The following is a 22,499-nucleotide window of genomic DNA, read 5'->3' on the forward strand; positions in this document are numbered from 1 at the left end:
CAAGTATAAAGATTCATATAGTTTACTTAAACACTGCTGCATGATGGTTCTCTTCTTTCATAGACCACTAAAGAAGATGCTAGCAATAACAGGATAAACAACGTTTGACGCGTCAGACACGGCCATGTTTGAATATCTGTGAGTTAAATACTTAAAATATGCGCATTTTTAAACTGCAATTCGATTCCAAAAGCACGCGAGACACACTTCTATGATATCTTAATCGTGCTTTTTTTGTTATTTTTTGGATTCATGGAGGTTTGGAACAATATGAGGGTGAGTAAATGATGCTACAGTTTTATGTTTGGATTGGATTCTCCTTTAATTCTTTTTTCCAATACACAGTTCCCGTGTTTCCCTACACATCAATAGCTGAGCAACACATTAATTTAACAAGAAAAAAAAGAAGAAAAAATACATTTGTTACATTCTTTATAAGGGTTTTAACACATTGTAGGGGCCTACTCTCATATAGTTCCACGTGGTTTGCTTTAACCAAATAGGAAGATAAGAAATTACTCTTGAAAATATGAAACTGCAGTCTGTTACATAATGAACTATTATCTAAATGTAATGTCAGTTTATGACAATTCCCTAGAGCATCACAAAAATGTGGCAAGATTAGATACGTTGTCAAATATGACAAGTCATGACCTCAACAAAGGTTAGAAGTTAAACATAGTCCATATAAATGTACCTGAAATGTCCTATGGCACCATGTACCAACTAGTGCAAAAAATGTTTACAATATTTGCTCAGTCATTTCACAGCTAAACTAAAACTTTGCAAAACAATTTGATCACAAAATTACATTCATTTTAATACCAAGATTCAGCCTGATTTACCTATGTACAAAGTACTTACAACACCAAACAATCTTTTCACTCTTAAGTTTTGCTAGACTTTGAAGTTCCTGCAATGTACATCTTGAACTTGGTTCCGTTCAAATCTTGCGGGAACGCCGACATCTGTGTGCCACGATGTCTCTTTGACCGGCGACATATCAGGTAGAACATCTCAATCACGTTCAGAAGAAGTGAGACACACGCCACCACCAGCATAAAGATGATAAAAATGGTTTTCTCTGTGGGACGAGACATGTAACACTCAACTGTATGAGGGCAAGGAGATTGGGAGCATTCTATCTTAGGGATCATTATGAAACCGTAAATATAATACTGGCCTACAATAAACGCAGCCTCCAGCAAGATCTTAGCAAACAGGCTGGCTAGGTAACTACCTAACAATTGGCCCTTGATTATAACTTTGCCATGATCGTCTGTGTATTTGGGTTTTTTGATGCCCTGCTTTTCAGCATGGCTTTCAAACAGCAGTTTCAGTTTCTTTTCTTTGTGGAGGACATGCAGAACGTGGCCAAAGTATAGAAGTGTTGGTGTGGACACAAAGATGATCTGAAGTACCCAGAAGCGAATGTGAGAGATTGGAAAGGTGTGATCGTAGCACACGTTCTTACAACCCGGCTGCTTAGTGTTGCAGATCATTTTTGATTGTTCATCGCTCCACACCTTTTCGGCCCCTGCCCCGAGAACCATGATCCTGAAGACAAAGAGGACAGTGAGCCACACCTTCCCAACCACCGTGGAGTGAGACTGCACTTTGTCCAGCAGCTTGGAGAGAAAGCCCCACTCTCCCATGCTTGTGCCTCTAGTGTCTTCTGCGCCTGGAAAACTAGGGGAGAAAGACAGCATTTTTGAGTTGTTAATTTTTGATCTGCTTAAAATGCTGAAAACAATCTCATTATTTACTCACTAACATGTAATTCAAAACCCATATGCTTTTGGGGATCATTACTTGCATATCATTATGTGGCTCATAGAGAAGTGGCTACTCCAAAAAGGATAAAACATACCAAAAAAAAGACTATATTCCAAGACTCAATTCTCAAGACTCAACACACACACACACACACACACACACACACACACACACACACACACACACACACACACACACACACACACACACACACACACACACACACACACACACACACACACACACACACACACACACACACGTATGAGTCACAATACACAGAAAGACGTGCAGAGTTGAGTTCTCTTTCACTCTTTCATGCCTGAACTATATTTATATACTTAAATATATTTACACTTATTTCGGATTGATTCATGATTCGGATCGCCAATGTCACGTGATTTCAGCAGTTTGGCAGTTTCACAAGCGATCCAAATCATGAATCAATCCGCTGATTCCTAACCGTTCAAATCTATATTTGAGGATTGAAAACAAACCTGGAATTCATGTTTAAACGGTGCGGCCAGCTGAGCTAAGTAAGTCTTTCAACTTCTCAAACTAATTCTTATGAAAGTTAAGCTTTCAAAGGCATGAACTGAAAACATGGCAGACTGAACAAGCGCTGTGAATCTATGTCGCGGACGCGTTTAACTCAGCTCTCATCACGAGCTGATCCATGACTGTCAATATATCTGACTCCTGCAGCGTTTTGGGCTGTGAGACTCCCTCAGCGGCTAAATCACATATTGAACAGACACGTTCAGTTTTTAATTGTAGTGTCTGTTCTCTAACTGAACTGATTCTATGAAAATGAATGCGGTCGCGGTGGGAAAGTGAAAGTGATTCCGTTGCTTTGCGAGTGGCCTCGTAGAGGAGCGAAGCATTCTGGGAATTGTTGTCTTTCATCCCCAGGAGACAAAAAATACATTTTCTGTCTTTTCTCAGTCTAGAAAGCACCAAATTCAAAAATAATTTCATATTTCTACTAATGACCCAGTTTAAAAACAGATTCATCTTCCCAGCGCTGAAGTACTCCTTTAAAACTGTCTTCCAAAGCTGAACGGAGATCTTACGGGTGTGGAACGACATTAGAGTCATTAATGACATAAATAATTTTTTTTGGGTGAACTAACCCTATAATAGTGCAGTTAATATGTACATTTTAGCAGTATCTAGTGGTGAGGTTGTGAATTGCAATCACCCAATGGTCACCCTTCCCTTTCGAAGCACATCGAGAAGTTATGGTGGCTGACACAAGACAAAAATGTAATTGTGAGAGAGCAGAGAGTGACTAGTGCTCTGTAGAGAAGTTTGTCCATTTGGGGCTACTATAGAAAAATGACGACGCTAAATGGAGACTTCTGTAAGGGGACCCGCGGTGTATGAAGATAGAAATGGCTCATTCTAGGGATGTCCCGATCAGGGGTTTTTTTGCCCTCGAGTCCGAGTCATTTGATTTTGAGTATCTGCCGATACCGAGTCCTGATCCGATACTTCTATAATACAGAAAAAAAGAATAAAGAAATAATCCTTATTCCTTATTTTTTATTTAATTCGCCTTATTTTAACATTCAAATCTGTTAACAAACAGCACTTCTGTGAGGTAGCTTGAACAATCAAGTAATAAATAACATAAATTCTTCATTTTTGGATTTAAGTGCAACAGTAAACATAAAAAAGCCCGCCCGTACTCTCACAGATGCAAACCAATTAATTATGTTGGTGTGAAAATTTAGAAATTAAAGCTAAAGCGCCAATCTGCTCCCAAAAATCCAGAAAAAAGTCAGTTAGTGCCTCAGTGACGACTTCACTTAGCCTAGAAATCTAGACGCACCCTAGCGGCAGCAAATTTAATCTGCTTTTTTTAATCTGCCAAATTTAATAGGAACTCTCAATACACGTCTGAGCTGTATTCCTCAGAAACTGGACGGGCCAATCACATCGTGTATAGAGTCGGCGGGCGGGGCCATAATGACGACGGCCGAGTTGCGTTTGCGTGCTTCTGTTGTCTAGTAAACACAGAAACTGGCGAACGGCGGCGGTCTTTCGAATCAGCTTTGACCGCGAGCCTGGAAGACTTGGAGTTAAGCTGTTCTCTGAGAAAAGAACAAAGAACGGCACTGAAGTCATTCTTAAAAAGGGAAGATGTGTTCGGAGTTTAGCCTACCGGATACGGTGAATGTTTAATCTATCAACAAGCTCTGTTTCACCTTCGTTGCTCTGGTTGGTTGTAGCGCTATCCTATCGCGTGCAGAGGGAGTTTGAAAGACAACCGTTTATCCCGCCCCTCGGATTGAGCCATCAATGGTGAGTTTCCAGACCAAACATCTTGATGTGGGTCTGGCTTGTCAGGCTAGACTTCACTCAGAGAAGACGTCGATCTCAGCTGTCAATCATGACATCACACGCCCGTTTTAACTAACTTAAACTAAACTTATTTTAAAAACGAACACTTGAAATGAAATCATCGTGATAATAACTGCCTTCAATGACATAAACTACCTTTGGGGAAAAAAATATTTTAAGTGTAATTTGATCGTTTAGTTTGCCTCGCGTCCATTAGAAAACACAGAGGTGCGGCTATACTGGGACCAGCGGCCACCTGGGGGCGATCGAGGCGCGGAGGCTTCAGTTTCTGAGAGGGATACTGCAGGCTTGATTTACAACAAAAAGTGACGTCATGCGGAGCAAAAGGGTCTAACTCTGTGCCATCGCATAACTATTGATGTGTTAATAAAATAGTGACAATATCCGATGTCCTGATCGGGAGGTAATGTCCGATTCCGATCGAGGCTGAAATCACGATTTCCGTTCACGTGATCAGATCGGGATATCACTAGCTCATTCTAAGGTAATAAAAACATAATAGTCGTTTATGTAAGGTCTTTATACACCGCTGAAAACATAGTTATGTATATGACATTGCATTTCTGTCAAATGATAACTCTGTCTGATCCTCATAAAAACTACACACGGCACCTTTAAATTAAAAGTTGATATTTTTTAAAGCCTAATAAATGTTGCAATTGATATAGCTTTTAATTATACTGTAATGTTGAATGTCTATCAGTAATGAAAGAAAGACAATATTACTATTATTCTGGCCTTTAATTATAAAAAGATGTCATTACAACAACTATATATATATATTTTTTGTCATTATTCAGTGACTGGAAAAATACACATTGCATAGATACTAAAAAAACTAAAAAACTATGCTTGCTTGCATCAATTATGTCAACACAACATTTTATCTCCAAGTAGACTGCGTGTGAGCTTCAGCAGAAGGGTACGATTATTAGGGAATAAGTATACTTATGTATAGAAAGAAAAAGAAAGAAACTTAACCACAGTACTTTAGTTGACTGTGACAACACTGTAAGGTTCAGAAGATAAGAGCGACCAAGGTTAAAATACGATTAAAACTAAAATAATTTGTATTTATTTATAATGATATTTTTGAAAACAAACAATTATAGGCATTATTTATGGTTTAATGACAAAAAGGGAATATGTAACTAATTAGCAAGCAAATGTTTCAACATGCAGCCTTCAAGATACTCAACAATGTGAATGACTGACTTTTCCAATCTAGCATTCAGTTCGAAAAAGAGAATGGTTAACATTTAGCAATCACCAAACTCTGTCTGTATATCAGTACACTATATTATGTTACCTGTTTAGAATTCTAAATGAAACTTAATACATAATACACATATACATGAGCAAATAGCAAATAAATGAGCTATACAAAAATTTAAAATATTAAAACCGTATATTTTTACCTGTGACTTGCGTCTCAGCCCGTTGCTGATTGACTGTGTTGCTCAATGATGAAATGCCAGTGTCAGGTGTAAAGATTGAACTTCAGTGCACTTGATTGCACAATTCTTTTTTTTTTTTTTTTGACTGTCACCTTCTTGACATCTGATTAAAGTTCCATGGCCATATTTGGGATAGCAGGATAAAATTGAGCACAAAGTTAATTATTAATCATGTTAGAATCTAGGATAAGTATATACATACAAGACAAGATCTCTGTACCTTTGTATTCACACACACACACACTCATATACATGCAATTCACACAAGCCTGGCATGGTATATTGATTTGTCATCGGTGTGATTCATAACATGGCAGGAATTCCTGAGCACAATGAATACTGGGACATAAAACCACTTTGTTTTTTAAACGTTTCACCGCGAGAAAAGACAACAAAATAAATATTGTCTTGGCTTTCACAAAAGGAGGAGCTTTTATAACATAATGAATGTTTGAGTTTTAGTGCTTTAGGGTTTTCATCGTCTGAGCTGTAGTTATTCTATGCTGTAGTCGGTAAAAGAACAGTGATAAAAATCAGCAGTGTAGCTATATTTGAGATATGTGAGAACAACATACATCAACATAAAGATAATGCAACTATTTTAATGCAGCTTGCAGTGCAATGAAAGGTAGAGGAGAACAACAATTCAAAAACTTTTATTAATAAATGCATCACATTTAAATTTGATGAAGCTAAATTAAATGAATTTATGTAATATATTATTACACACACAATGCAGAGATTTTTACTGGATCACAGGAAACAGGTTGATAATTCTGAACCATGTTCCTTGAAAATGTGCAAATATTAATTTTAAATAAATATGTTAAAATCCCTTAAACATTACTGTCTTTAAAACATGGTATGTATGTCTTTAGGGTAAAAAAAACAGTTACAGGTTTTTTTGGATTGCTTAAGCACAATTTTCAAAACAGGGCCCGTGTTTTTAAAACTCTACACACAATTAGCACAACCACACACCCAATTAGCAAAACACTACAGATCCTTTGCATAATTAAACACTCTTGTAAAAACTACACACTTCTGTTTAAAAACCACACGTTTCTAATTACTGTACTCTCTTTGCACGAGTTACACTCTGCTGTGATAAACCTAAAACACTTTTAGCACTTCTACTTCCCTATGATTAGAGTAGGTTACCATCAATGTACAAATATAATATAAATCCATCAAACACTAACCAAGACCAATTTTGCAGACTGAAGAAACTCATTTTTTATTTCAACATGCCCAAAATGCTGACATGGACATTCATAATACTGTAACAAAATGTCCCTTTACATATTATACTGTAAGCTTACTGTAAAAAAACAAACAGACAAAAAAACCTAGACATTGTCTCTTGGCTTAGCTGGATCTGGCCAGAGATTTTCATCAACAGCGCAGGTAATGTAATCATTAGCAAGACACCTTGGAAAGAAATGTCTTGAATGAAGAATCCTTCCTTGCATTGCTGCTACCTCCGTCTGCTCACAGGACTCCTTGTTCTCCTCCTCCGCTTACTTTTTCTCTGACTCTTTTCATTGTGCTTGAAGACCGATGAACTCACCTGTTGCTTTTATAGTTCTTATACACCTGATTGGTGTGTCTACAATTAAGCAAACAAGTGTTTGCACACCCGATGACTGTGTTAAACCAATTGGTTGGACGGTGCGGTAATTTGCCAGTCAGTGCTTTGGTATTGCAAGGAAGTGACTTCATGATAGTTTTTTGTGTGTAATATATGTTAAGTGTGTTTAGTGTCTTGCAAAATTACTGTGTGTAGAGTTTTGCAACAAGTGTGTGTGTGTGTGTGTGTGTGTGTGTGTGTGTGTGTGTGTGTGTGTGTGTGTGTGTGTGTGTGTGTGTGTGTGTGTGTGTGTGTGTGTGTGTGTGTGTGTGTGTGTGTGATTTTGAATAAATCTATTGTCACTTCATGAAACTGCATTCATTATGTGCTTTTTAAACTAGACTAGATATTTTGTGAAGAAAGAGACTTCTGTTGTCTTAAAAGTTTTATTTCAAACAAGGATATTGTCAGTCCGCTCTCTGAACATCACTGACACCCTCTGAACAAAACAGATTTTTATATTTAGAATACACATCGCTATAAATTTGTCCGTTTGTAACGGAAATGTGGCCAATGAAAATGGACAACATCAGACAAACAAGACATGGACTATGAGTCTTAGATATATTTACACACAGTATATACAATCATATAACACTTGGCATTTTTTTAACAAATATATCAACACTATCCAAACCAAACTTGTATTATGCACAAAATGATCATAACATAATTAAATGATGACACAATCCTTTTGAAAAGTATCATAACAATACTTTCTTTTTCAAGTGTGTAAAATACTGTAAAATCAGTTAAGGGCTTTGGAAAATTAACTGTAGAGATGTTTCTCTTAAAACGTGACAGATTGGTTAAAATCTAATGGTCTTCCATCAATTGTTTTTCTTCTTTCGCCCCATCCAGGCTTCCTCCAAGACTCTGACCGCTTTCATATTGCTTGTTCATTTGGTTTTGCCTCAGAGCTTCTTCCGATGTCATCTGCCAGGAAGATGACAAACTGGCGGGGTTTCTAGGCGAAGTGATGTGATTTTGTGAGCGTTTCTTGCTGGTTCGGCATCCCACCCTGGTGCACAGCAGGTAAAACACCTCTACGACATTCAGTAGCAGAGACACACAGGCTACCGCTAGCATAAAGATGATGAAGATGGTCTTCTCTGTGGGACGGGACATGAAACATTCTACGGTGTAAGGACAAGGAGATTGGGAACATGTAAACTTGGCAATCATAATAAAGCCGTATAAATAATACTGTCCAACGATGAACGCAATCTCGAGGATGATTTTAAAAAACAACTGGGTCAGATAGCTGCCGAGCAGGTTTCCTTTAATCTTGACATGGCCCCTGTCATCTGTGTATTTGGGTGACTTCAACTTGTGGCCCTCGCCGAGTCTTTGTATCTTCTCCCTGAGTTTTTTCTCTTGGTGAATGACCTGCACCGCATGGCCGAGGTACACCAGAGTTGGAGTGGACACAAATATGATCTGCAGGACCCAGAAGCGGATGTGCGAGATGGGGAACTGCCAGTCGTAGCACACGTTCTCGCAACCGGGCTGCAACGTGTTGCAAACCAAACTAGACTGTTCATCACCCCAAACGTTCTCCGCCGCCGCTCCCAGCACCAGGATTCGGAAGATGAAGAGGACGCTCATCCATATTTTGCCAATGACGGTGGAGTGAGATTGCACTTTGTCTAATAACGCAGAGAGAAATCCCCAGTCTCCCATGTTTGCTGATGCTCAGACTTTTCTACAAAAAAAGAGAGGGAAGGAAAACGGATGAATTACAAAGTCCACTTAAGGTTTAACTTAATCAATAAGCCTTTAAATGAAACTTCATTAATGGCATACTCTTAATAGATTAATATACTTAATAATTAAGTCCTTCAAACAAGTTCAGTTATTGTACTCAGATTTGTACAAGTAGAAAAGCAAAACGAGATTATTTACTGTTTAAAAACTATAAAAGGTGTTTTTAATAAATGTTACATTTTTATAAAACTATATAAAATGCATAAATTATTGGAATACATTAACATATGGTGCAGGCAAAAAATTAATAATGCACATTTTTTTTTCAAATGTACAGAGGTTCTCACAACTTAATTTCATACAAAACAATATTGAATCTTATTCATTGAATAAACGTGTAAATATAAAATATGAAAATACTGATTTAAAACAAACATGTTAAAATAGTTCTCTAAAATGTCTTTAAAACATTTGATGTCTTAAAGCATATGTCTTAAGGTAATGAACATTTACTAAGACAATCAACTAGACATTAGTAATAAGCACTCTGATGAGTACGACTCAATAAGCCTGATAACAGTTACATTATAATTACTATTTAATTTAATCTTAAATAATCGTTTTTTTTTTTTTTTACCACATGGGAAATAGCTTTCATATTTGTGACCTGAAACGATGTATACATGAACAGAAACATACAAACAATATCATATTGATTTCACACTTACCTTTAGCGAGTTGCACCTCTTCCTATTAGAAACTAAGCCGCATACCAAGTGATAGCCGAGAACAGTTGAACCTTGATTTTTGGGCTTTACTAAGATTGCGTAATAGCTGAAAGTGGCCTACTGTCACGTTGTCCAACGGTAAGCAATGAAAAGAACTAGATTTTGAATGTAGGTACACAGGAGTGTCAAATTAATGATTGAAAGGCTCTAACAATGATATGTAACACATTTAAGTACCTGACCCAGACACCTAATATTATGTATAATAATACGATTCATTATATATAATATTATTTTACTGAAAAAAGTACAATGGTCTCTAGAAAAACATTAAGAAGCACAACTGTTTTCAACATGGATAATAATAAATGTTTATTAAGCACCAAATCAGTATATTAAAATTATTTATGAAGGATGATGACTAAAGAATGCAGTGTTAAATAGAAATGACTAAATTTACTGTACTTCTGATCAAATAAATGCAGGCTTGGTGAGTATAAGATGAGCTTTTTTAAATATTATTGAAATAAGCAGAACAGAAATACAAGAAACCTTTTATTAAACCTCGCTACAAAGTACATTTTCAGGCATACATGACAGAAAAACAAAAACAGATCAGAAATTTCAGCAATCCAGTATTGATTTGTTAAACAGAGAGAGGGGGTCATTGTGTGCTTGGAGTTTGGGGGTCTCGAACTTGCATGAGTTAGTTGGATCAGTGGATGTTTGCTTATGTTGACTGTGTGAAAGGCTTTGTGTACAGAAGGCTGCTGATCAGATATGGACCTCTTGCATGTCATCACTATGCTCCTCTAAAGCCACGCTCTTGGTTGCCTCATTGCCAGGTTCCCTCCTCTGAGACTCCAGCTCATGGTTCATCCAGTTCTGGATCACCTGATCTGTATTTTTGAAGTCCTTCCTGTTCACAACCGGGGTCACGGGGGTGATGATGTAGTCCTTTTTACGGTTTAGACACTCGTTGATCTTCTTGGCGCACAGATATAAGATCTCAATCACATTCAGAAGTAAAGAGATGCAGGCCACCACCAGCATAAACCAAATGAAGACGCTTTTCTCAGTGGGCCTCGATAAGAAGCAGTCCACCTTGTGAGGACACGGAAAACGGACGCAGACATACTGGGCCTGAAGGGTGAAGCCATAAAGATAGTACTGGCCAAAGATGAAACCCACCTCTAGAAGTATCTTACATAGCAAGCTCAGAATGTAGCTTCTCAAGAGACACCCCCGAATGCTGACTTTCCCATTGTCCCTGCTGTACTTGGGAAATTTGTAGCCTTTCTTGAGGAACAGACTGATTTGCTCATTCTGATACTCTTTCTTTAACATCTCTCTCGCTTTCTTCTCAACGTGTATGACGTGGACGACGTGGCCCAGGTAGGCCAGAGTAGGTGTGGACACAGAGATGATCTGCAGTACCCAGAAGCGGATATGCGAGATGGGGAACGCCTGGTCGTAGCACACATTTTCGCACCCCGGCTGCTCTGTGTTGCAGATGAAGTCCGACTGCTCGTCGCCCCACACTCTCTCTGCACCGGCACTGAGGACTAGAATCCTAAACACAAACAGTACGCTGAGCCAGATTTTTCCCACCACCGTTGAGTGTGTCTGGACTCTATCCAGCAGTCTTCCTAGGAAGTCCCACTCACCCATCTTTAATGTTAATCGAATTTCTGAAAGAAAAAAAAACATTATTAATCGGACAGGGCAGTTCAGCATCAATTAATGTGCAATAATGCCTTATGCACTAAGGGGTTGTTAAGTCAGAAGACAAACCAGGTTGTTTTACAGAACGTACACAGAAACTAAGGTTTTTGCCTTGAAAACCCAAAACACTGATAATGACAATAGTAATACATCTTCAGCTCAGCTTGTCACTTTTTTATAATCTGCATAAGGATTACATTTTCAATACTTGTCTGCTCTGATCTTGTCTGCTACACTTACATTTCAGATCACATTGCACATCAAGTTTTGTTTAGTTTTTGGAGGCTATACATTTTAACATTTCACTGAGCTATGTAATTTATTCCTGCGATGGCAAAGCTGAATTTTTAGCCACATCATTACTCCAGGTTTCAGTGTCACACGATCCTTAAAAAAATCATTTTAATATGCTGATTTGCTGCTCAAGTAGCATTTCAAGTTCGAAAACAGTTGTGCTGCTTTTTTGTGGGAACTTTGTGGATACTTTTTTCCAGGATTCTTGAAAAAGAGACAAACATAAACAAGCATATAAATGACAAATCATTACTTTTTACTTACCAAATATAAGACGGAGAAGGCGGCTTGCTCGCTCAGTGAGGACTTGAGGGAGATGTGTTTAACAGGATTTCTCAAAGCCATCCAATTCCTATCGAATAGGCAGCTTTTGAACCAAAACATAGATTGTCACATTATCAGTGTGTAGCCTCACAACATTCAGCCTTGACATCTGGAATTGGAACATTTAGCTAGAATATGTTCAGTTGTGTTTCTCATGCAAGATCCCAATAAGTCGGTAGCGTTCCGACGTGACCTCTCCGTTCCCTCCTTCAGGAAATGAGGGTTACATATGTAACCGAGACGTTCCCTTCCAGTCGGTCATGTTCGATGTCAATAAATAATGAGGTTATTTCTGCACAACTAATGTCTGAATAGCAAAACAATTGTTCCCTTTCAGTTGGTCACATTCAATGTCATGTCGGAACATCACCAATGTATTGAGATACTCGATGACGTTCCGATGTGATGTGTCCGTTCCCACAAATAGTCCCACCCCAAAACTTATAGCATGTTGAGCCAGTGTTCCTGTGGCATATTAAACTGAGAAATGTATTGTTAGAACAAAATATTAGACACTTTAAAGCTGTAGTATGTACATTTTCCATCCGCTAGAGGGCGCCTATTCAAGACAAAGGCGTAGCTTGATGACGGCGAGTTTGAGCACAGAATCTTGGGACATGTGGTCCTCACCAAACAGCCGGTAGAAAAGAATCAAGATAGGACTCATGTTCATGAATGTGATTATTAACGCTACTGTAGAATGAAGCAGAGCAGGACAGAGTGTTAAAGGAGATGAGTAAGGCCGCTGGAGCAATTGTTATGCAACACACAGCGAGCAGAAGAACTTTATGTGAAGATTGTTCAGTGTTGGCACAGTCGGTGCCGGGGCACCATTTCCGCTTTTCCGGTCATGAGTATGAGGTAACGCAGCTCTGTTTATCTGTTTATTTAAGTGTATTTAAAATTCGTATGCCGTTACTCTCTGCGTTCACTCAGCAGCTGCTGTGATTTTTGTTCACACTGCTTAGAGTAAAGCGTTTCTACAGAATAAAACTGAGGGTAACGCAGATATGAAGACATTGACATGCGACTCTAAAATAGCAATGTTCTCACAATTTACAAATAGTTGGAAACATTTGCTATATTGTAAGAACTCAACTGAGCAAAATGTATAACACTTGCCTGGTGGTTTTTGGATATTTTACAGCAAAAAATCCTACATAGTGCTCCTTTAAAGGGTTAGTTCACCCAAAAATGAAATTGATGTCATTAATGACTCACCCTAATGTCGTTCCACACCCGTAAGACCTTCGTTCATCTTCAGAACACAGTTTAAGATATTTTAGATTTTAGTCCCAGAGCATAATGCAGTCAATGCCCACTTCACTGTCCATTTCAATGCTTCAAGAGACTCTAATCAACCAACTGATGTCACATATGGACCACTTTGATGATGTTTTTATTAGCTTTCTGGACATGGACAGTGAAGTGGGCATTGACTGCATATGCTCTGGGACTAAAACATAAAATATCTTAAGCTGTGTTCCGATGATGAACGGAGGTCTTACGGGTGTGGAACGACATTAGGGTGAATCATTAATGACATCAATTTCATTTTTGGGTGAACTAACCCTTTAAGTAGGAAAAAAGTAGTTAACTCTTGACGTCTAATTCCGTCTATTTCTGAAATAATTGTACTCTCCAACTCCATAAAGACTTAACTTCATTGGAGGAATCCAGCGTAGAAAAAACAAACAAAAAACAAGTATAGTACAGTTGTTGTTTTGTACTTCTGTTAGGGGTAATGAAAGTGAGATTACGTGAGTAATGTGCATTATGTGTTCTCGGCAGTTGAGACATAACATTTGACCTCTATCTGCTCATTCAGAGATAATACTGTGTCAGCATGACTGAGGTTTATACAATGGAAAAAAATATATATAAAGAGCTCAAGCAGTCTTTCACTAAACTTTCACAAAATTAATACAACTTTTTTATACACATTGAGGATATTTATTGATAATTTCATTGTTGCAACAAACAATGAGAAGATATACCGCAATAACCAAACACTGGCTACACAATGGGACAATGATCTATCAATGTGCAGTATAGCCAGTATACTCAAAAATGCAAATAAATATATTATATAAATATTAATATGAGCTTTTTAAGTCAAAAAGAAATGTGCAAAACCACTGTCATCATTATTCAACCCTTCAAACCACTTGGAAAAAGTTTTGTGCAAACAGATTTACTGTAAATCTGAGGCATTTCTTTTAGAACTCAATATGAGAGGTTAAAGGAACTAGTTGATTTGAAGTTTCAACACTTTAATCACTAATTTTGTTCTAAGATTGGTCAAAGAAAACTCTGCAACATCAATTTGAAAAAACAGTTCTTTCACATGGAGGGGAAACATCCCTGTTAGGTGGCTCTTGTGAACACACGTGATCCCAGAATCCATACCCACTCAGGGATGCATTGAACCAGTCCAAACTACGGAAAAAGTGAAACAGAAAAGCATTGAAATACTAAATATACTGCACATACCATGTACTTTGAAAGAGGAAACCCACCACAGTCACTTAAAATGTACCTGTATGGTGTGAGGCCAGTATCCTGTGGTTCGGTGAGAGATGCCCAGAGTTAAAAGAGCATGGCTGGCATACACTTGTGGGCTTGGCACCAGCCAGCCAGCAGATCTTTGAGATGCAACTTTAAAAGGCAGCAAACTCTGCACAAAGACTCCTCGATTACCATATTCATAGTGCAGAGAGCGACTGAAGTTATCGAAAAAGGCCTGTGGGGAATTGAAAAAGCACCTGAATCATAAAACAAAGTAAAGCACCACATACTGGATGAAAAATGAGTAGACAAACAGACATTCTGACCGTGGATGCAGAGAGAGCAGCCTTTCTAGGAGTCGGACGCAAGCAGCGCCCAGCAGAAATGTTGACCACTGCTCCTTTTCCCCTCTCCACCATAGCAGGCAGTGCCAGGCGGGTGATGAGAGTGGCAGCCACTACATTTTTATTGATAGTGTCCCACACTACAGATTCAGAGAGATCTGTAAAGTCTTGAGAGGTGTCCAGAGACCCATCCAGACTGTTAATGATGAATCCAATTTCTTTACCGGCAATGGCATCTTTTATAGGTTTGCAGGCCATGGGCCCCTGACTGAAATCAGCCTCAATCAAAATGGCCTCTACCCCGTGAGTGTCTGAGATGGTTTTGGCAGTGTCAGCCATATTACTGATGTCACTGCTAATCAGAATCACAGAGATGCCATGCCTGGCCAGTTCCACTGCATATGCTTTCGCTATTTCTTCTGAAGCACCTATGGAAAAAATATAAATTGTTTTTATGCAAGTCAGGTAATTATCTGTAAAATATTAGTATTCTTTTATAGCTTATTTCCAATACCGAAATACTGAATAAAAAAGGTAGGCTATTTGTGTCCTTTTATCTTACAATTCTGACTATTTTTAATAGTAATTGTTGTTAGTGAACATCTCGCATTTCTGACTGTTCTTCACAGAACTGTTAGTTATAAACTCGCTTTTTCAGAATTCTTGGAGGCTGTTTACACGAAACCGTTTTCAACTAAAAATGGAAAACTTTTTACATGCGCTTTGGCTGTTAAAGCTACACTATGTAATTTTTTCCGTTCACTAGAGGGTGCCTATACAAAACAAAGGCGTAGTTTGATGACGCCAGGTTGTAGCTCAGAATCTTGGGACATGTGGTCTTCACCTCACAGCCAGTGGAAAAGAATCAGGATAGGCAGAAATCATGTTCATGGATGCGGTTATTAACGTTACTGTAGTATGAAGCAGAGCAGGGAGAAGGGTCCAGCTGCGGCTTGGGCGTTCCCGTCAGGACACAAGTAACATACGGAAACATAGGACGTGCGTACGCACCGAAATATTCAGATTTATAAAACTGTGTGCACGCACATCCTACGCAGTTTTCCTTTAATAAATCACATTCAATTCTAAAAGTAGCGCAGCTTTTGCGGCTTCATGTCATGCTCATAGTTGCCCATAAATGGTTTATGATACGCCCACAAGTAAATATTCATCGATTGCGAAATCATAGCAAACACAAAGAGGAAATCAAAAAAACGTAACTTCACTCAATGTGAAGTAGAAGTTATCATTGGCGAGGTGGAAAAGAGGAGAAAAATGTTGTTTGGAGGGTACAGTGTGGGCATTACTAATGCCAAAAAGGCACTTGAGTGGCAAAAGGTTGCAGACGCCATAAATGCTGGAACCTCACAACCTCGGACCGTGGCCGAAATAAAAAAAGAAATGGTCGGAAATTGCCCAGCACTCAATTGCAAGAGTGTGTGCCACGGGTGGGGGAAAGGGACACCTTTTGATGAGAATTTCTCATTTTCTTTACACAAAACAGTGTTTCGTGGGCATGCAAAACCAAACTTTGGAAAACCGTTTCAAAGTGCAATTTTTGGAAAACGGTACCGTTATCGTTTCCGTGTAAATTACAAAAACGGTGATGCCAGGGGCGTTATATGTTTAATCTATAGGCATTTAGTTTCTTTAGAAAGTGACATTGCAAATACTGGCCTGACATGCATAGAATGTATTTAGGGAATGTTGTCTTATGTACAAATAAGTAATAATACTTTTATTACATTATTTTTAATACAGTATATTTCAGTACTTATTGTCATGGAAATGTACCTTGGGCTTACATCTTGCAATTGTTTTTTTATGCCACTAAAAGAAAATTAAAAAAGGCGTGACCTTAATTGTGACCTTTTCTTTTTTTGGACCATTAGAATTGCAAGGAACAAATTTAAACTATTAAGATAGGACTATAAACTTACAAATAACATATTTTTAAATCTATTTATTTAGTTGTATTCCGTTTCGGAAATAAGCTTTCGTGTTATAATATTAAGACATCAAGGTTCAATGCATAAGTTAGATGATGAAACCTACCACATATGACAGCCCATTGTCCATATTGCTGACTAAGATCTCTATGGCCCAGAAGACGAGGAATAAAATGAAGCCTTATCAGACTATAGCAGTCCCTCATAAATACAACAGCCTTGCTGGCTGTGTAACACGCGCCCACGAGCGCCAGCGTTTCCACATAACAGCTGCATGATCTGGCAATTTCTCTATACAAAAGCTGGAAGCTGTCAACAGCGGCCATTATAAGCTAAAATCTGTACAACTGTTCACTCTATATTAGCTGCCAATGTAAAAATGTAAATCGTTTATATTCAATTATTTGATCTGCACTCAACAAGCCTGACTATATTTGTTAATACAAGTACTATTTCACCAGATTCTCCTCTTCAGTCTCGTCCCATCATGTGAATCAGGAAACCCGGAACATTTAAAAGTCATGTGATATACTCCCGTCACGTGATCAACACACCGTCTTCAGTCAGCGTCAAGCACATGAAAACATCCTCTTTCTTCTTCTTTCTTTGGTTTTATCGTCTTATTTTTTAAATTTCGCTTCGTAAATATCGATAGCCATGTTTAAAAATGATACGGTTGTGCCGTGAAGCGTATTTTTACATATAAGAAGTGTTTTGTAAGCGCTTATTGCGGATGCTTCAGCTCAGCTGTGCTTGTTTCCATAGAAACGGGTAGTGCTAACGGATGCTAAGCTTATTTATACACATCTCTGTGGGTCCGATTATGGATGATTTCTACTGTTATGAAAGCGATGTAGCGCGTCTGTTTGGACACATGATGTGAAAATATTGCAGGTAATGTTTAAAACTACTCGAGCTGTATGTGTAATGTTAAGGTTTTTAGGAGAACAAATAAGCTTAATGCCAACACTTGAATTCTGATCATCTCAGTTTTAATATTTTGTGACGTATTTCTAACCTGTAATATATTACTCCGATGTAGGGTAGCCTAAATGTTATTAATAATATATCTATATTTCATGTTTAGCTTTATTAAGTTAGCCCTGTTTTGTGTACAAGGTAACATTATATGTACTGTATCAGATTTGGGCACACGACTTAGCATGAATCATATATTATTATTATTTTGTTTGTTTTATTGTTTAATTGCTTTTGCATTTAATGAAGGAGTAGCATGCAGCAAGTGTCTGTTTTAAAATTATTCCAGGAATCTAAACTTTGTGGGAAAACACTGTGTAGACTGTGTTTTCTTCCCACCACTGTTACTATAAGCCAAACACACCTTACTTAACACCTTGCTTCTCTAAGCAGGAGATCCCCAAAGAGCAGAGCTGATCACACCCCCCGAGGAGCGATGTCTCAGTTCTCCAGCGAGGATGAGGCAGAGCTCCAGACCCTGCTGCGAGAGCTCCTGAAAAGTGTCAAAGACAGAATCTCAGGAGCACCATCGGTAGAATGTGCTGAAGAGATCTTGCTTCATTTGGAGGAAACTGACAAGCACTTTCACAAGTTAGAGATTTACCTCTTCCAGTACTTGTTAAAGGGATAGTTCACCCAACAATGACAATTATCCCATAATTTACTCACCCTCAAACCATCCTAGGTCTATATGACATTCTTCTTTCAGACGAATGCAATCAGATTTTTATTAAAACATGTCCTGGCTAATCCAAGCATTATAATCGGAGTGAATAGCAGCCCAAAATTTGAAGCCCAATAAAGTGCATCATAAAATTAATTGTCACGCCAATTACGTTTTTTCCCGCTGAAGATGCTGAAAATAAGCTGAATATGGAAGGTGGATATTTTTACTTTATCATTTGTTAAATATAGATATTTTTCTTACACCAATCCACTGGTTCACATTAGAAGGCCTTTATTAACCCCCTGTAGCCATGTGGATTACTTTTATAACCGATGGATGCTGGGTAAAGAATAATTTTTAAAATAACTGATTGTATACACCTAGGATGGCTTGAGGGTAAGTAAATCTTAATTTTAACCCTTTTTCCTTTTTGGGTGAACTATCCTTTTAAAAAGATTGTGATCAGTGTTTGTTTGACCTGTTTTTGTGCCCTCCCTCTGTTCTTCAGCTATGAGTTTGTGAAGTATCTGCGGGAGTATGTGGAGAGCAGTTTGGGAGCGGTTATTGAAGAGGAGACTGAGCATTTTACCAGGGGTGACAGTCATGCTATTGGGTCCGGGCAGGACAGTCTGGTTCACGCTGTTACCAAAAGAACTAGGGAGTCCACACAGTATGTGTTTTTATGATTCCTCTTTCCATGTGTTTCTTTATATGATACAATGCTTTTGTGAATGTTTGCTCACTGCATGATGTAAACTCATCTGCATCAAGGCAATGAAGAAAGTAAACATTGTCAGGAATCTTTTGAAACTGAATTAATATGAACTGCAGTGATGGAAGTGAATATATGTGTTTTCATGTAACTGGAGGCTTTCCTTATTGCATGATGCAAAAATATCTGCATCAATGCAATTTGAAAGTAGTTTGATATATGAATATTTTCAGACCAATTAAATTCCAACAGCTATTTTCATTTTATTTTATTTTAAATTCTTTGAATAAAAAAGCATCTAAGACATAAACCAAACCTCCAGGATGAATCACAACATTACAATCACTAGTATCAACATTCACACAGTAATCCTGGTAAATTAATGTAAAATTACCATTCATAAATCCTCTCCCATTGCCTTATTGGATAGTAAAGTGTCCAGCTAATGTATATTTCAGAATCTCGACAGAAGTAGTAGGTCATCCGGGTACTTTTCACCTACTGTTTTTTGAATACTATACCGAGCAGGCATACCATTGTGACCAATATTCCTAATATTGTGTTGGTCCCCATTTTGCTGCCAAAACAGCCCTGACCTGTCGAGGCATGGACTCCACTAGACCCCTAAAGATTTGCTGTGGTATTTGGCTTCAAGATGTTAGCAGCAGATCCTTTAAGTCCTGTAAGTTGTGAAGTGGGGCCTCCATGGATCGGACTTGTTTGTTCAGCACATCCGACAAATGCTCGATTAGATTGATATCTGGAGAATTTGGAGGCCAAGTCAACACCTCAAACTTGTTTTCCTTAAACCATTCCTGAACCATTTTTGTTTTGTGGCAGGGTGCATTATCCTGTTGAAAGAGACCACATTCTCTCTTTTTCATGAAAGGGTGTACATGGTCTGCAACAATGTTTATGTTAGTGTTACGTGTTAAAGTAACATCCATATGGATGGCAGGACCCAAGGTTTTCCAGCAGAACATTGTCTAAATCATCACAATGCCTCTGGCTTGCCTTATTCCCATAGTGAATCCTGGTGCCTTGTGCTCCCTAGGAAAGCCACACACATGCACCCCGCCATCCACGTGATGTAAAAGAAAATGAGACCAGGCCACCATCTTCCATTTTTCCGTGGTCCAGTTCTAAAGCTCACGTGCCCACTGTTGGTGCTTTCTGCAGTGGACAGGGGTCAACATGGGCACCTTGACTGGTCTGCAACTATGCAGCTCCATACATAACTAACTGCAATGCACTGGGTATTCTGGCACCTTTCTATCAGAACCAGCATTAACTTCTTGAGCCATTTGAGCTACAGAAGCTCATCTGTTTGATCAGACCACACAGGCCAGCCTTCTCTCGCCATGTGCATCAATGAGCCTTAGGCGCCTATGACCCTGTCTCTGGTTCACCACTGTTCCTTCCTTCCACCACTTTTGAAAGATACTGACCACTGCAGACCGGGACACCCCACAAGAGCTAGGTCTTCCCATCACTCGCTTCCCATTTCTCGCATCAAAAACGGTTGCCGTTTTTTCCTGCTTTTAATTCATCGCATTTAAGGACAAAAGTTGCTGCCTAATATATCATACCCACTAACAGGTGCTTTGATGAAGAGATAATCAGTGTTATTCACTTCATCTAAGTGTTATTCATGGTAATAACGTTATGCCTGGTCAGTGTATATTCACACATACTATTCTCTTGTTTTTTTTGCGTACTATATAGTAGAACATTTTCCGATTTAGAACAAAGTGATGATGTTTACTTTTAGTTCCTCACTGTTCACTAGAAAATGATGATGATTTGAATGACTTGCTTTTTTTAATCTGTAGCTATAAACAGATGATGCAGACACTGAAACAGACCATGATGGTGGTTGTGGAATCACTAATCAATAAATTTGAGGAAGATCAGCTGAAGAAAGAGGAAATGGACAGGAAGATCCAACATGAGCAGTCAAGCAACCATTACACCGACAACTGCTCTGACAGTGACTCTTCATTCAATCAGGTTTTTGTTGTATTAGTTTACAAGGGGCTCCTATGTTTTCTTTGACAAGCATATCACAGTGTTTATCTCAGCTTTTCATACCATTGACTGAATCACTAACTAATGTCTTTGATTTCATCACGTAGAGCTATGCATTTATGAAACATGAACAATTGCAAGTCATCGCTGAGAAGCTTGACCCCGGTAGACCACGAGAGGTGAAAACTCCTTCTCTAAAACACCCACTTTCCATTTTTTCAGTTATAGAAAGAGAGACCTGTGGTTTTGATTCAGCTCAAAGCAGTCATCCTGATGTGTTTAACTGCAGGTTCGCTGGGAAGCTTTGCAGTCTTTGTGCTATGCCCCGCCCTCTGATGTCCTGAGCTGCGAAAGCTGGACAGGCCTGCGCAGAAACCTCTCTGCTGCGCTGACTGACCCTGACCCTGAGCTCAGCGTAAGAGCTAAGTGCTAAATAAATACTGACCTCAGCCATGGCCCAAACAGCAAAACTGTTTCCCTAGCTGCTGAATGTGGAAATATGAGGGCCAACATTTTCAAGCAGTTTCCAGATAAGTGGCTTCATGTGGAATAAGAGGCCATGACCCGTTCCACTGTTAGTGTTGAATTTCACAGTATATAGGAGTTTATTAAATACTGTGAATTTAGGTTATTATAGTTAACTAAACCATTAAAAAAAAAAAAACATTTTCATTACTTGAAATAAAATAAATGTTGGTAACACTTTAGAATAATGGTCACAAAATACAGTAACACATGTACTGCTCATGCTTAGTTAATTTTAGTTAATATATTAACTAATGTTAACTAATGACCATTATTCTAAAGTGTTACCTAAATGTTAACTGAAAATAAATTAAACTGGAAAAATGTAAGGCTGTAATACACTACGACTTTTAAAATCTGAACTGATTTTAAAACGATAGACAATATGACCGCAGTAGTTGTAGAGACTGATTGCTGAGTTACAAAATAAAAAAATATGGGTCAGTATGGACTCTACTGATTACAACGGGAGTCAATTGTTTTTATCTGTGCTGATTATTCAAATATTGAGGCTAACTTGTTACTCGTGGTCTGTTCATATGCTTTTGTGTTTATATTGTATTTTTTTGCAACACTGGTAGATATAGGACAGATTTGGTTTCAGTAGTGACGAGTCATGCTCTATGATATGTATGTTTAAAATCGGCTCAAAATATCAAACTTGTTTTGATACTCTCTGACTGGATGGAATCATAATCTGAAGCAAAAAAAAATAAGAGTCTTTGCCCATCATACACTGTGTGATGTTCTGTGAAATCTATCCACACCATCTGCCCAAAA

At 38.4% G+C, this 22,499-nt stretch overlaps 5 protein-coding genes across 6 annotated transcripts in view; 1 reads left to right on the top strand and 4 right to left on the bottom strand.

The window, feature by feature from the left end:
- Positions 1–296: 296 nt before the first annotated feature.
- Positions 297–5,634, bottom strand: gja12.1 (gap junction protein, alpha 12.1). The gene is made up of 2 exons (XM_067417959.1): positions 5,562–5,634; positions 297–1,689 (listed from the first exon to the last, which is right to left on the bottom strand). Exon 2 carries the CDS (start codon positions 1,653–1,655, stop codon positions 888–890), a length of 768 nt encoding a protein of 255 aa, XP_067274060.1. The 5' UTR covers positions 1,656–1,689; positions 5,562–5,634; the 3' UTR covers positions 297–887.
- Positions 5,635–7,597: 1,963 nt separating this feature from the next.
- gja13.1 (gap junction protein alpha 13.1) lies at positions 7,598–9,799 on the bottom strand. Its single transcript, XM_067417962.1, has 2 exons — positions 9,666–9,799; positions 7,598–8,935 (listed from the first exon to the last, which is right to left on the bottom strand). The coding sequence occupies exon 2, from the start codon at positions 8,911–8,913 to the stop codon at positions 8,047–8,049; it is 867 nt and encodes a 288-aa protein (XP_067274063.1). The 5' UTR covers positions 8,914–8,935; positions 9,666–9,799; the 3' UTR covers positions 7,598–8,046.
- A 435-nt stretch (positions 9,800–10,234) lies between these two features.
- gja11 (gap junction protein, alpha 11) lies at positions 10,235–12,154 on the bottom strand. The gene is made up of 2 exons (XM_067418684.1): positions 11,949–12,154; positions 10,235–11,356 (listed from the first exon to the last, which is right to left on the bottom strand). The coding sequence occupies exon 2, from the start codon at positions 11,334–11,336 to the stop codon at positions 10,440–10,442; it is 897 nt and encodes a 298-aa protein (XP_067274785.1). The 5' UTR covers positions 11,337–11,356; positions 11,949–12,154; the 3' UTR covers positions 10,235–10,439.
- A 1,841-nt stretch (positions 12,155–13,995) lies between these two features.
- Positions 13,996–17,302, bottom strand: hsdl1 (hydroxysteroid dehydrogenase like 1). Its single transcript, XM_067417966.1, has 4 exons — positions 16,916–17,302; positions 14,843–15,288; positions 14,548–14,751; positions 13,996–14,447 (listed from the first exon to the last, which is right to left on the bottom strand). Exons 1-4 carry the CDS (start codon positions 17,133–17,135, stop codon positions 14,376–14,378), a joined length of 942 nt encoding a protein of 313 aa, XP_067274067.1. The 5' UTR covers positions 17,136–17,302; the 3' UTR covers positions 13,996–14,375.
- Positions 17,303–17,378: 76 nt separating this feature from the next.
- Positions 17,379–22,499, top strand: part of tbc1d32 (TBC1 domain family, member 32) — a 58,847-nt gene continuing 53,726 nt past the window's right edge. Inside the window, exons 1-6 of one of the 2 annotated variants that reach the window (XM_067417964.1) lie at positions 17,379–17,703; positions 18,181–18,378; positions 18,963–19,124; positions 20,999–21,176; positions 21,302–21,373; positions 21,484–21,609. In XM_067417964.1, the coding sequence (XP_067274065.1) occupies positions 18,224–18,378; positions 18,963–19,124; positions 20,999–21,176; positions 21,302–21,373; positions 21,484–21,609 (693 nt within the window). In that variant the 5' untranslated portion in view covers positions 17,379–17,703; positions 18,181–18,223. The remainder of the gene's footprint in view (positions 17,704–18,180; positions 18,379–18,962; positions 19,125–20,998; positions 21,177–21,301; positions 21,374–21,483; positions 21,610–22,499) is intronic. The other variant, XM_067417965.1, reaches the window with a different exon arrangement.

The sequence above is a fragment of the Pseudorasbora parva genome, chromosome 15 (assembly GCF_024679245.1).
Source record: "Pseudorasbora parva isolate DD20220531a chromosome 15, ASM2467924v1, whole genome shotgun sequence".
Taxonomy (NCBI): domain Eukaryota; kingdom Metazoa; phylum Chordata; class Actinopteri; order Cypriniformes; family Gobionidae; genus Pseudorasbora; species Pseudorasbora parva.

Bases quoted from the DNA above. Each gene is read 5' to 3' on its own strand.
- hsdl1 (XM_067417966.1), bottom strand. From the start codon at position 17,135: ATGGCCGCTGTTGACAGCTTCCAGCTTTTGTATAGAGAAATTGCCAGA. The intron at 15,289-16,915 runs GTAGGTTTCATC...TTTTTTCCATAG, and splicing joins ACAATGGGCTGTCATATGTG to GTGCTTCAGAAGAAATAGCG. The intron at 14,448-14,547 runs GTACATTTTAAG...CTTTTTCCGTAG, and splicing joins ACTGGCCTCACACCATACAG to TTTGGACTGGTTCAATGCAT.
- gja13.1 (XM_067417962.1), bottom strand. From the start codon at position 8,913: ATGGGAGACTGGGGATTTCTCTCTGCGTTATTAGACAAAGTGCAATCT.
- gja12.1 (XM_067417959.1), bottom strand. From the start codon at position 1,655: ATGGGAGAGTGGGGCTTTCTCTCCAAGCTGCTGGACAAAGTGCAGTCT.
- gja11 (XM_067418684.1), bottom strand. From the start codon at position 11,336: ATGGGTGAGTGGGACTTCCTAGGAAGACTGCTGGATAGAGTCCAGACA.